This window comes from Oculina patagonica, chromosome 4 (genome assembly GCF_052425735.1).
Source record: "Oculina patagonica isolate OP01 chromosome 4, crgOcupat, whole genome shotgun sequence".
Taxonomy (NCBI): domain Eukaryota; kingdom Metazoa; phylum Cnidaria; class Anthozoa; order Scleractinia; family Oculinidae; genus Oculina; species Oculina patagonica.
In genome coordinates this window covers 22,970,053-22,984,193 of record NC_135761.1, presented here as the reverse complement: position 1 = coordinate 22,984,193, position 14,141 = coordinate 22,970,053, and the positions used below count along the sequence as shown (strand labels likewise).

The window sequence follows — 14,141 nt, the reverse complement described above, 5'->3', positions numbered from 1 at the left end:
ACTTTTCCAGAGTTCTTCCCACAAGGACAAGTCAATGACCAGGACACGATGGCTCAGCAGCCACAGGGCCGAAAATTTATAACTAATGGCCTATCTATGAGGAAACAAAATTTGCAAAGCGAATGCGGAGGCCTGGTTCTGTGGTACATCCGGGAATACGGTCTATAGTCTGAAGAGCTCGTGAACTATGTTTAAGGGGAACCTTTTTGCAATATCAATTTTCATAATTGTGCAATTGACACCGCGGGTTTTCAAATAATGTCAGCTTAAAATTACTTTTGAGTGCATTCAACTTTATTGCGAATAAATCCAAAAAAATTCAACGTATCTCGTTTTTGTAAACTTGTGCTTCAATTTGCCAACAAGTGACCGACTGATCAACATAGTTGATTGAATTCATGCTCCTGTCTAGTATACGCCTTCATTCCCTTTCTACATCAGGTACGTCCCGCGGGGGGAATCTTTCGAAAGGGCATCCTAGGAGACGCAGAGGCAGATAGTCGGGTCGAAACGAAGTAAATCCGGCAAAAACCGGAGGGACGATAATAGGTCCTTTTCGATTATGCTAAGTTTTTTTTTTCGGGTGCAACGTGAATCTCTCTTCGAGCGCCGAAAGCGCAAAGTTTTGGGAGTAAAAAAGAGAGCCTGCACGCAAGCCATAAAATTTCAAATCCGGCGCAGTATTCTGTTTGGTCAAAAATGACAGGCAGTATTCTGATTGGTCAAAAATGACAGGCAGTATTCTGATTAGTCAAAAATGACAGGCGCAATTTATATTTTTTGCTCGCTCGCTCGCGAAACTCGCACCTTCCGTACTCGAAGAGAGATTCAAGTTGCCCCCGAACAGATATAGAGAGCTTGTTCGCAGGCTAATTGTGACGTGGAACAGGTCATGGCCGGTCAGCGGTTAATTTTCAGAGGTTGTACCCAGGCCTTGCTGAGCTTAAAATCAAAACAAGATGGCGTCAGCCACGCCACATAAACAAGTATTACGTAGGAGTAAAAAGAAACAGAAGTGTGGTATTTACTTATTCAGTTATCGTAAAATACATGATGCCTTATTTTGTACGTATTTCTGTCAAAATAAAAAATATATATTTTTCATTCCAAAGGAGCATAATTTTGAAAAATGAGCATAATTTGAGCATTTTTCGGACAACAAACGAGCATTACTGAGAGAATAAAATGCTAGTTTTTCTAACATAATCGGAAAGGGTCTAGACAATAGCTCTCAAGATTAGCCGTTATGTGCGCCTTTTTTTAATGCCGAAATGACATTTTCTCCTACCATTTTCTATACTTCATCTGGCGAAAAAACCATACCCCTTAAGGAGCCCTCCTGACCCTTTTATAAACCTGTAGCCTTAAAAAGGTAACCAACCTCGTTCCCAGGGCTTTTCCCTTGGTAATTTGGAACGGGGGAAAAGCCCTGGGAACGAGGGTGAAAGGTAACCCTTTTGGGTGGAGCCTCCCCGTAGAGTGCATTGTAGAGAGTACACCTCCCGAGGGAAATTTTTCAAACACCGAACGAGAGAAATACGACTACAAAGCAATGAGAGATTCCGTTTCTGTGGCCAAGATCTGGATCAGTAGAAAAACGCAAACAAAGATAAAGAGAAAAATCCGAGACAAAATTAAATAAAAATAAAAATTATTTATCTTATTTCAAATGTTTTAAAGAGAATTTTGTTCTTGCGTTACCGGCCTTATAGCGCCAGAAGCTGTTTGTTTTGTGAGCAGAGAAGGCGTCGTGCTACCTGCACTACATTACAACCGGTTAGTTTTATTCACCAGGTTACTTAACAATTGTTGTCTGTTTGCGTCCTTGTCTTCCGATTTTCGACTGCACTTAACAATATTTATCCCGCGTAGCAGGCGCCTGTACAGCTTTTGAGCGCGCGTTAATTGGGAAACGCGACAGGCGCGAGACGGCTACTCTTTTTCCCTCTCGTGGCCGTCTCTCGCCTTTCGCGTTTTCCAAATATGCGCCCAAAACTACACAGGCGCCTGCTACGCCTATATTGTACGCGGAAGCAATTAATGAAAAAGACTTTTTAGCTCGAAAAAGCCTCTATTGCGAAGAGACGATGGAATGCAAACATTGTTCCTGCTGTATGTCGATCAACTGCTGCTTTTGCTTTTCAAACAATCCCCCTTAGGGACTGACCATTATTTTTTTTAGTGAGGGGGGGGGGGGAGGGGTTGGGAAATTTCCAAAAAAAAGTCCTGCATAGAAAAAAAAGACGGTTGCTTGCTTGAACTTTCAATAGAAAAAAAGGATGAGAAAAATCGAGCAAGGGGAGCCATGGTGAAAAAAAAATATAATGAAATCTTTAAAAAAATCTTGCGCAACCTGAAGGTGAAAAAAATATATTGCCCAGAAAACTGCCCACCTCCCCTCACCCCCCCCCCCCCACCTCTCAAAAAATAACGGTCCGTCCCTTGGAGACGAAACTCTGCTTGCAAAATGAGAACATTATCTTCATTTATTTCTGAAGTTATCTTTTTTTCTTTAGTTTTAATAGGCAATGCCATGTATTGTCATGGAAGCACCTTAGTTGGTGTTGTTAAAATCTGGACACCTTGCTAATGTTTAACGGAAGATTAACGGCAGGATCCACGATTTCAGATAGCCATGGAACCTTTTTTGGCCTAGAGGAGAAGAGAATCTCGTCTCAAACTTTCACTTTAATAACTTAAATATTTCCGAACTAGGACGTGAAAAAGGTTTAAATTTGAGTTTTTAGCGCTCGCGGGATGAAATTCTAGAAGTTTTCGTTCGCGTGACAATCAAATTATAGCCTAGCGCCTGTATTGCACGCGATCTAAACCCCGCCTGATGGGAGTTTGTGACACGTCCGGCTGCAACGCAGGCTATCAAATAAAACAGTGAATATATTTTTGTTTTAATTTCCATATCTGAAGGAGTCGTATCTTATTTTGGAGCTCGCGTGTCCACAAAATGAACAGTAAATCGTTATCATTTTAGCGGCCGTTTAAAGAATGCGGACTCCGGAGACTTCGTCAATGATAAGTCAATGCCTCTGAGTTGCAAACAGTAAAACCTCATCACATCTGGCCTACAGGATTAAAAGGTAAAGTCTAAACTTGGTTAGTGCAAACAGATTCTACCTACTCGTTTTGATGATGTTTAAACGCTCTCCCGGCGATTTGTCGATCCGATTTGTCCCAATTTTGTAAAAAAAAAATGTGTTTGTGGATAAAAATCTGCCAGGTTTATAAATATTCTGTTGCAGTGAAATCGATTTTATAATTCGGGCCGACTTGTTTTCGCGATACCAGTATTAAAAGCAAAGAAAGCGGACCGACAAAGCGTAGGTTGTAAACTGACCTGTATAACAAAGCCAAATATGCGTTAAAGTTCTCTAAGGTCAGGGGTATTCGAGAAAACCCACTAAGAGCTGATCATGGTGTTGCTTTAATTCATTTTGAAAGATTGACGCCGCTGAGGTATTGAATAATATATTGCTCTTCCTTTTGACAATCGGTAGTTGAAATATACATAAACGTTGCTACAAATTTATGCACGAAAGACCATCTATAAGGCATCTAAAACCCCTAAGGACCCTTCTGCACTGAATTGAAGACACTGAAGCCGTTCTGATATAAACGAAGATTATCTTTGTGCAGATATGCTACGTATATACTTTGCACTATAAATGTAGCTTTTGAAAAATTTTTATGCGTGTAATACTGTGTCTGATATACATATAAAGAGTTGCGTGATATGTCATGTCAAATATTTAAGCAAACAGATTCCATCCTAATTAACGAAGATCGTGTATCAGACTAAAGATGTTCTAAAAAGACTACATGTTTGAGTATGGTCGGTTATAGGGTATAAAAAATATCAAACATATTGGTCCTAAATAGGGAATGAATTAATGAAAGACTTTATTCTTTATTAATTAAAGTGTCAGTGGTATTTAGCTTAAAAAAACTAATTGGGTACACTATTTATACAGGCTTAGGCTTCAAGAACTAGGCCGCACAAACCCATTTCAATGAACACATCCCCCCCAAACTTAACCCCCACCCCCCTTCACCAGCCCCGCGTTACCTCGCTCGCCAACGAAGAGTAAGAAAACTGCTTGGACTCATCCCAAAATTTATCCAGGACACAAAAACTCGGCTAACAGTAGACTGCGCCCCCCCCGGGGGGGGGGGGGTACTTGGGTCAATTTTTGTTGGGTATGTGCCGCTGGCCTCTCAGAACCCCTACCCCATTATATAGTCATATGCTTTGGCCAATTATAGACCCCATCTTAGTCACTTTTGGGTAAATGTAATTTTCACGACCCCAACTTAGTCACTTCCTGGGAGCCGTTTGCCAAATATTAAACAACAGCAAAAAAATGCGGTAACATTTTTTTCGGCGAATCTTTCCGTTTATAAATCACACCTTGCCAAAATTTTCTTACCGTCAAAATCCCGGAAAAGTGTGACCCCATTCTAGTCACCCTATAAAAAATGCTTGAAAAGGCGACCCCATTATAGTCAGTCCAGTCGTGAAAATGCGGCACATCCCCATTAGCCCATTTATAGGAAGTGCCCCCCCCCCCCCGGGACTGCGCCACAGTATACGGTGACGATGGTCTTAATGTCGCTCAAAGAAACCTGTTCAGTAAAACGAATTCTTGCATTGGCTTCACCCTACGACGGCGTCCTTTCTTTGAATCCTGAACATAGTGACGGAAAATTCCTCGCGATAATAATCCCCCTCTCCCCGATAATATTCGCCATTATGTTGACGATAATAATAAAAAACATTTATGTTATTTGGCTACGTTTGTTATCTTTTTGATCGCTCATTTTATTTCACTCTCAATTGTGAAAACTGAATCGGTGTATGCTTATTTTGACTTCCTTTAGAGCGAGATGGAGAGTAGGTGTCCTGTGAAGTCAGTTCCAGATGGTGGATATGGATGGTGTCTCTGTGCAGCAGCCTGTTCGGTGCACTTTGTCCTGGCTGGAATGCAGAACAATTTTGGAATCCTTTATATTTACATACTGGAAGAGTTTGGCGGCGGAAAGGCAAAGTCAGGTACAAGAAAAACACGCTGATAGAGATTTATTGACTATTAAGATACAAATTGCAGAAGTCTTTTAACGCTTTTATAACGAATTAATAGTTGGCATCCGTGAGGAAAACAAAAATTCCATGACTTTTCACTGACATCCTTAGGAAGTTAACATGGAAAAGTTTGATGAGGGGAGGGCTTAAAAGCGGAAAATGTTTGTTTTTTTCGTTAATAGAGAAATGAGCCTACAACCGGCATTTTACGGTAGCGAATTGCCAAAAGTCAGTCACTGCGTTACCGTATTTATTCGATTAAACGCCGCCCTCGAATTAACGCCGCATTTTAGAGCAGTAATTGGACTACATGCTGTCCAATTTGGAAATAATTTGATGAAAAAAATTCCGAGGGCAGCCAAAATTGGACGAGGCCGTAGGCCGAGTCCAATTTGGCTGTCAGAGGAATTTTTTGAATCTAATTATTTCCAAAATTGGACAAGCATGTAGTCCGGTTACATATTAATTATATAGCTTGTAGTCAGTGAATCCAGCATAAACAACAAAACTTATGTCCAGAACGGGAAAAGCATTCAACAATAGTAGGCATAACACAGCACATGCAATTCACTCAGAGCATTGTCTTCACAAATAAAACTTAAACAAAACAGTGCAATTTTATTCACCTGAGTTTGCGAAGCTTGCTACAAAGTGAGTGAAAACACTGCATCAATCAATGAAAGTCGTAAACAAAGTGTCCGAAGAGCTTAACAACTTCTTGAATGTGACATACTCCTTTCCACTATATCGTTCGTACTTCATCGCCGTCTTTTCTTTTCGAATTTCAGCAAAAAACGACAAAGAATTGCATCTAGCTCATGCCTCATGGCGATGAATATCTGACAGATTTCTTGCTTCGCTTCGCTGCACTTACGGTCACCCAAGTTTTGTACTATTGGAGGTGTTTTGCTCTTGGTTTTTGCTTCTTAGTGTAGCTAGCTCCTCTTCTGACAACGTAGAAAATTTCTCTTTGTTGTTTCTATTGCTGAAAAGCTCAAAAGGAATAGAAAAACGTAGCAAACTTGCTCCATAAAATTCCGCCATTGTCGACTCACAATGCGACCAGTTTACAGCGCTGACGCTATGCTTTGTGCTAATTGGCTAATATTCATCACATGTTGTGTTTTCTTCGATTTGATTGGCCCAGACGAAACTGTCCAATTTATTTTAAATTGGACAGATTGAGAATTTTACCAAAAAATCCTAATTGAAACTATCCAAATTTAATCCCAAATTGGACAGTTCCCAGAAATTAAGGAAAAATAGCTGTGCTGACAATATAGGATTTACTGACGGCTATATAATTATACGAAATATTAATAAACGCCTCCCTATTATAGACTCAAAAAGCAAATGCAGTGAAACATCAAGTTTGAGCAAGGCTAAAAAAATTATTTTCCTTGATGGTAACAATGTTTTAAGATATTGAAAATGGCTTTTGAGACAAGTACTACAACATGTTCCTGTTTTCAAAGTTCAAATGTTCAGTTACCATGCTGTTATTTGCAAGAAATAAATCGAATTTTAAATAAACGCCGCCCTCGAATAAACGCCGCGCTGGAATCGCGAAAAATTTAAAAAAAATCGCGGTGTTTATTCGAATAAATACGGTATGCTAACGTAGTTCGAAATCTACCAATTTTTTGATTCACGTCTGATCTTAGGTTATTATATGCTTGAAGCCAGGGCCTACTTTGGCCCTGTAGAAGACTAGTACTGCTGGTCGAAATATTGGCCATAAAAAACCTGCTTATCTTCGTTTTCGTCTTTAGGTATTAGTCTTGCAATTTTAATTGTTGGTTCTATGCTTTTTAGATGGTTTCCGTTGAACATTCGAGCAATAAAGGCAAAAATGAAGTTACTAAATAAACTCGTAGGAAGGTAACAGTTCGAGTACAGCTAACAAAAACTTAACGAAACTTCAGCACTCAAGCTGACCCCGTGAGAGGAAAATGGATTTGAAGTTATCCATATTTCAGTTAAAACGGACATTGCACGTCACTTCAAAACAAAACTACGCGCGTTACAAGTTTACATTACTTTCTCGAGAATGGTTTAGAATTTAATGGTGAGGTCACTTGGAGAAATGAAGTACAGTGAGTTGTTTCAAATAGTGTACAAAATGTTACCGTGCTATGAGTAGATTTTTGGTAATTAATTTTCGCACTTATTTCTCCAACTTTCAGTGCAATCCTAATCAAGTCATAAGAGTTAATTAACTTGGTATTGCTGCTGTTGTTGTAATGTAGCTTGGGTGTGTTCCATCCACCTGTTTTCCCTGTATGCTGTGGCGCCATTTGTCACTATGGCATGCGACCTATGGGGTTGCCGTATCACCGCTTTTGCTGGCGGAGTACTGTGTGTAGTGGGTCTCGGTGTGTCCTCATTCGTCACACAGCTCTATCTTCTGTTTGTGACGTACGGCGTGGTGTTCGGAATCGGTGCTTCCCTGGCCTTTATTACAACCTTCAGAATCATGTCGCAGTGGTTTAAGAGGTAAGAATATCTAAATTATTTTGTTTTTCAGTAACTCCTGTGTAACTTCTATCGCTTGATAAATATTTTGTGACAGTTCATTTAAAAGTTCTGGTCAGGCGTTGCTTTGCAGGGCCGTAACTAGCAAGAGGCAAAACGAGGCACTTGCCTCGTCTAGATTTTAACCTAAAATTAAAAACAAAATGTGTTTTGTTTGGAAAGTAATCCCAAGTTGAACAAAATTGATTTCTCTCAAAAAATACCTTATAAAAAATGTCGAAGAAAGAGTTTTAGAGCTCCTAGTTTTCAAACTTTTCTGGTGAGCATGCACCCAGAAACCCCTAGCAAGATCTTGCCTCGTTTATGGCAAAGGTCTGGTTACGACCCTGCTTTGTTGTGTTGCTGATGATAAGTCAGAAAGAACTTTTTACAAGAACAAAAGTTACTAATCAAGCTCTCTCCAACTTATAACAAATTTAGATAATAACTGTGAAGTTCGACATTTTTTGTCTCCCCTGACTGATGATTTCGGTCGTCACTTGGAGCTACAAACTATCCTTAAATGTTCAAAATGACAGCGGTCATCTCCAAATCTCACCAAGTCTGGGGATTGGGCCGAGGGCGGAAGCCAAAGGCCATTTCCGAGTTATCCTTTGCCTCTGTTTCAAAACAAGTCTACGTGCGAAAGCATTCAAATTAAAATGAGTTTGATTTGCACGAAAATGGACCTGTAAGTGGTCTACGTGGTTTCGTACGTAGACTCGTTTTGAAAGGCTAACTTCGAGCACCAGAGCAGACCTCTAATGCAGATAAATTAATGACTGTTCGACGTTTCACTACGATCATATGAAATACGTGGGAAATTTCTGTTTCTGTACTTAATCATGATCACTGTCCTTAAAAAACTGAACTATTCACTATAATGATCGTATCTAGATAACGGATACTAATGCAAATAAATTAATGATTGCCTGTAGGCATTTAGCACTCGTCAACGGCATATGTACTGCGGGTGCATATTCAGGCACCATTGTCTTTGGACCATTCCTTCAACGCATGGTGATGCTTAGAGGATTATACGGGACCTTGGCTATTATGGCGGGAATCGCAAGTGTGACCGCAGTCGCTGCCTTGGCATATCGCCCGCCACCTGGTCCGCCTGGAAAAGCTAGTGTGGACAAGACGCCTGTACAGATAAAGCATGTATTTGATCTGACACTACTAAAAGACAAATCTTTCCTGGTCTTTCTGTTGGGAATAAGTTTGTACGCCAGTGGTGCTTTCATCCCGGCTTCGTATGCGGTACGTTTGTGTAGACTGTCCAATAGACTTACTTACAAGTCGAGCTCACAGAGTGAGAAGCGCGAAAGGAAGAACGAAAGCGAGCGCAAAGCGAGAGAACGAGCGCGAAGCGCAACCGGAAACGAAAAGGGAACGACCTTTAGAAAGTCTAACTGTCCAACAACAATCATTTTCAGATTTTTTGATCAACTTTACTGCAGTACAGTAGATGGAAACTGAAGCCGAACCAAAAATCACGTGTAATGTCTTTGACCAAGGGACATTACATTATGCTTTGACCTCTAGCAGAACTTCTAGCTAAAAATGTCACGATTGAAAAGAAACTTTCGATTCCAAAAAGATTTAGTTTTCTTCCTGGCAATAAAAAATTTGTTGCTAATTTTATGCACCTATCAATGTTAAGCCGCTGAGGGGGGAGGTCGGGCATAGACCGGGCATTTGAACTTAGCTGAGCTCGAGACTTTCTCAGCTCAAATGACAAACCCAAGGGCATTTGTGGATGTTTACAAGAGTAAGAAAGTCCATTAAAACGGTCAAAAGTCCCCACTACGGGCAAACAATTGCTGTGAAATCCCATGCCTATGCCCGGCCTACCCCAGCGGCTTAACATTGATAGGTGCATTAGTCCTTAGGACTCGGCGATGCATGGAGAAAATATGCTGGGTAGATAACATACAGTGGTAATCAAGCCAAGAATACTGATCGCATAATATTCCCTGTTAGGTATTACTAAATGGCTTACGAAAATGTCAATCTCGTTCTACCGTCTTTTTCTTTAGCCTTCCTTTGCCAGGGAGTCAGGAGTGTCAAAAGACAAGGTCGCCTATTTGCTTATGGCCTGGTCAATATCATCCAGTATCTTCTCGTTTTTCACTGGTAAACTTGCCGACAGGTTTTCAAGCCATCGCGTGCAGATATTTCAAATCGCCATGCTCGGTGTCGCCACGTCGACCTCCCTGATATCGGCGGCTTCTAGTTTCCAGTCTTTCATAGCGCTGATGGTCATGTACGGGGCTTTTGATAGTGGCTTTGTGCTGCTTAGACCAGTGGTTGCTGAGGACCTGGTGGGTAGTAGCAAGGCCTCTAGAGGAGTGGGACTGATGTTTGGAGCTCTGGGTTGCGCTTACTTAGCGGGCATCCCATTGGCCGGTAAGTGTTAGTCGTCTAGAGCCGGACTGGATTCTATTAATCTTACAGTGAGTAAAGTACCCAATCTTCTCTCTATCATGCATTTGACTGTTATTTACAGAACTTCAATGCTAACTTCTCAGAAGTAAGCATCAAAAATATTTTTAGGCCTTTTGCGAAGAGTTGTTTTGAATTTGTCTCATTTGCGACATATTCTTTAGCCGATAACTTCGTCACGTGTGACCCTCTGCAGGGGCGGATCCAGGATTTTTCAAAGGGGGGTGGCTGTTTACCAATATATTTTTTTTTTTTTGGGGGGGGGGGGGTGGGCTTTTAGGCAGTTTTTTAAAAGTGAAAGTGCAAATGAGTTTGGATGTGAGGCCCATATTTAATGGAGCCGAAGGCTCCATTCACCTAGGGGGGTCTGGGGGCATGGTCCCTCAGAACATTTTGAAAAGTTGAAGCCTCTTAGACGTGATTTCCGCGATTCTGAGCAGCTTTATACAGCTGTCAATTAAGTTATTAAACCACTGTTTTTCCTTGATAATTTGGCAAAATATTCTTTCTTCAACTTACCTTGAGTTATATTTCGGAGAAAAAGTCTAGTTCTTATGAAATGAATAGTGATTGAAATTTTAAGTTGACAGGCCACGAACTTACAGCAAAAAACAGATATGCGTTTTTTGCTCACCCACATGCGTGAAAATTTTAGCCCTTGGCAAAGTGGCCTGGAGACAACTTTGGCGACTTTGCTTGTTTGTGAAATCGCTTCAATGCGAAAAAACGGTACGAACACTCGCTAAAAAAGATGTAAATGGAGGAGAAAATCATTCCAGCAAGGCTAAAACAACTCTCGAAATTAAAGAGGAATGGAGGAATCTAATTTTTTCAAATTATACACACATGTTTTGTTACATTAAGCCAGAAGTTCGTAAAACAGGCTGTCGAAAATCTCCTATTTTGGAAAAATGGCCTTTCTTAACTTTGAACGGCCGTCTGACTATGAAAGGTGGATGTACATTGTCCTTATTTTCTATTTTAATATGTTTATTTTCATTTTTCTGGTGGATCAAGGGGGGTGGCTAGCCACCCAATCCACCCCCCCTGGATCCGCCCCTGCTCTGGCTAGCCTAATTAAATTTCAGTCGTCTTATTTGGTCGCTTACATCCCTAAAGGGTTTGTGAAATTCAAGCTACCCGAAATCTATGTCCTGAAGATAGTTTCTGAACACTTGCACCTCAGAAACTCAAGAAGACTTCCAGGCAGAACTTGAGTATAAACTTCTCCAAAACGATCGCCCATTTTACATTTTACGAACGTCATTGATCGAACTTTTCTGATCATAAGATTACCGAAGCCTGGAATATTCGTAGATGTTTGTCTTGGCGATGCGTCCCAGTCCACGCTAACCGATTAGTATGTTCCCATGGGTCAGTTCAACTGATATATAACAGTATGTTTTTTACTATTTTTCATTGCGTTTTTGTTTCTGTTTTTTTCTTTTCTTACCTTAGGTTGGATATATGACGTCACTCATTCGTATCCTTCGAGTTTTATTGCGGCTTCCGTTTTCAGCGCTACAGGCTGTACTCTTCTTTTTCTCATTCCTCTTCTCCAAATCTCGCAGGAGAAAATTTTACATACCACAAAGACTGCAGACTGGGTTATCCATCTGGAAAAAGAGCAAACAGATTCAACCAGTACAACTCAGTTCTCACCTGAAGTGTCCGAACCAATAACAATACCATTGTCCAAATTTTCAGATCTAAGAACGTTACGTGAAACGTTTTTATGAATCCTGGCGATGAATAGATGTAATAGATAATATGTAAGAAAATATATAGTTAAGTGTAAATAAATCGTCTTTATAGTTGTTTATGAACCGCCCAATTGTTTGATATTCTAACTGAATGGGGCCCTGATTTATCCAGGGGCGGATTTATTCTATAGAACGTTTTTGTAACCAACCGTCTTTCGTGTGGTATTGTATGACTAGAATGCTGTAAGAAGCATCTCCACGAAGTGCTTTTTCATTCGGGAGGGGGGGAAGCGGTGAGGACAAGGCTTGCGCTCTCGCCACAATTTCGTCGGCCCCGTTCTTCTGAACATTCTGGATCCGCCTCTGTTATCCCATTTTTTTGTCCATTTTGTTAAAAAACCCTTAACTGGCACACTGCGGGTATTCTATATCAAATCCTGGGTTTGAACTTCAGGTAGGCAATGTCACGCATTTTCGCTCATTATACAGCAATTCCTACTGATCGAAAGCTCAAGTTAGAAAAACCGAAGTTTGTAAGAAATGGAATAGGGTATCCGATTTGCCGGATATCTGATCAGTGGTATGAGGAATTAAGTCCAGAATAGTAAAAGAAACTCGGAAGAGAAAGAGGCTTTCCTAAACGTGAATAAATCATCGCGGGGACGTTGTTGACAGATGGTTTTCCATTAAAAACACTAATAGGGATACAGTTCTTAAAAAAGGCAGGTCTGGGATAGGGTAAGGATTTTCGGTGTCTAGTTTAGTATAGGGTTGCAAAATCAGCTGAAGATGGTCTAGTATAGGGTAAGGATTTCAGAGTCCCAGCGGCACACCCCCACCCAAAAATATACAGAGTACTACGAACTCCCCCGGGACTGGACCTCCCTAAATGGTTTTTAAAGTATATATTTCAACGTTCGCGCTTTTCATTCATTACTCGTTAAGACTACAGACTGGTAGTCGAAAGCTTGTTAACTAGAGATCACTTTTAAATTTTTCCTTATGTCCTAAACCTGCTCATTTTTTTTCAACTAGATTATTATATCTCTGCTGCACTATCTCGCACGCTGTGATTGGTCAATTTTACGGGCCGTATTCTGCAGAACGGCCCGCGAAATTTGACTGAGAGTTCTCCTGATGTCGTACGCCTTTGCAAGTTGAAATGTCTCGCGAAGAAGATTTTCAAAACTTCCTACAACGTTCGCACTCAGAGGAAAAAAGCGAGGAACAAAGGCGAAGCGAAGAAGGTCTACCGAACTTTAAACTCAATTTTTGTGATCTGAGAAAACTTCCCTGATGTGGCGGACTTAGAGCAACCCGGGCAGGATTCAAGTCAAGAACTTGAAAGTTTCATCAATGCCGAGAAATATGCAAACACGGTCAAGAAGACGAAAAGTGAATGGAAACGGTTCGACAATTATTGTCAAGAGCAGACTGATGGAACATTTCATGTAGAAACCGTACCTGCTGACGTCCTCGATAAGCTCCTCGGAAAGTTTTTCAAATACGTACGCAAACGCGATAGAGCTGAGTACGAGCCAGACAGCATTTCAAGCTTTCAACGTAGCATTCAACGCCGCCTTAAAGAGCTAAGTTTTTCTAAGTAGTGCCTTCAAACTTTATACGTGTTTTCTCGTTCAGTATTTTCTACAAACACTGCCATAAGTTTTCCAAAGTTTGATAAGCTATAACGCATGTTGTCAATCGCGGCACTTTCGTCGCCAATGAAAGAACTTTAGAAGTTATTCCAAAGGAAACTTGCACTGCATGTATCTAGTTTCATCCTGTCACTGAAATTACTGTAAAACTAATTGCAGAAATAAAGTAGTAAAGGTTGGATTTAAATTATGTTTATACGCTTATCAATCGAATTGTTTACGACAAAGCCAATGAAATTCACTCGTCCTATCGCCTTTGACGTACGTCAGTCAAACGAAGCCGCTTCCAGCACTCTTGACTTGAAATGTTTTCTTTTCTCCAGAGTGAGAGATATAATAAATATCTTATTAACCTCGTTTTCTCGGTCCGTACTGTAAAATACGGATCCTCGTTTTTTCCCGTCGACTTATGGCCCGCGCGCTTTGCGCTTGGGCCGTAAGTCGAAGGAAAAAAACTCGGTCCGTATTTTACAGTACGGACCTCGAACTCGATTAATAAGAGGTATATACTTCCTGTTACCGACCCTGTGAGGTGTTTTTTATTTCGCCCTCCCTGGTAAAAGTTTCTTCTATGGTACAGACTAAATGATTCCCTGCATTTGCAGTAGTTACATTTTTAGCCTCCTTCGCAAACGTTCTTTTGGCTCGTCACGCAACCTTCGTTGGGGAGGAAAGATTGCGTGACGAGCCAACGGAACGCCTGTGTAGCGCGGTGGCCAGGTC

General features: G+C 40.8%; 1 protein-coding gene across 1 annotated transcript; it reads left to right on the top strand.

Annotated features, from left to right (window-relative positions):
- The first annotated feature begins 2,864 nt into the window (after positions 1 to 2,864).
- On the top strand, positions 2,865 to 11,879 carry LOC144651743 (monocarboxylate transporter 10-like). The gene is made up of 6 exons (XM_078511715.1): positions 2,865 to 3,095; positions 4,894 to 5,065; positions 7,345 to 7,591; positions 8,548 to 8,872; positions 9,652 to 10,021; positions 11,516 to 11,879. Exons 2-6 carry the CDS (start codon positions 4,900 to 4,902, stop codon positions 11,794 to 11,796), a joined length of 1,389 nt encoding a protein of 462 aa, XP_078367841.1. The 5' UTR covers positions 2,865 to 3,095; positions 4,894 to 4,899; the 3' UTR covers positions 11,797 to 11,879.
- Positions 11,880 to 14,141: the final 2,262 nt, after the last annotated feature.

What these genes read in the sequence shown, in the direction of transcription:
- LOC144651743 (XM_078511715.1), top strand. Translation starts at nt 4,900, where the DNA reads ATGGAGAGTAGGTGTCCTGTGAAGTCAGTTCCAGATGGTGGATATGGA. An exon ending in ATGTCGCAGTGGTTTAAGAG is followed by an intron (nt 7,592 to 8,547) that starts GTAAGAATATCT and finishes GATTGCCTGTAG; the next exon opens with GCATTTAGCACTCGTCAACG. An exon ending in TCATCCCGGCTTCGTATGCG is followed by an intron (nt 8,873 to 9,651) that starts GTACGTTTGTGT and finishes CTTTTTCTTTAG; the next exon opens with CCTTCCTTTGCCAGGGAGTC.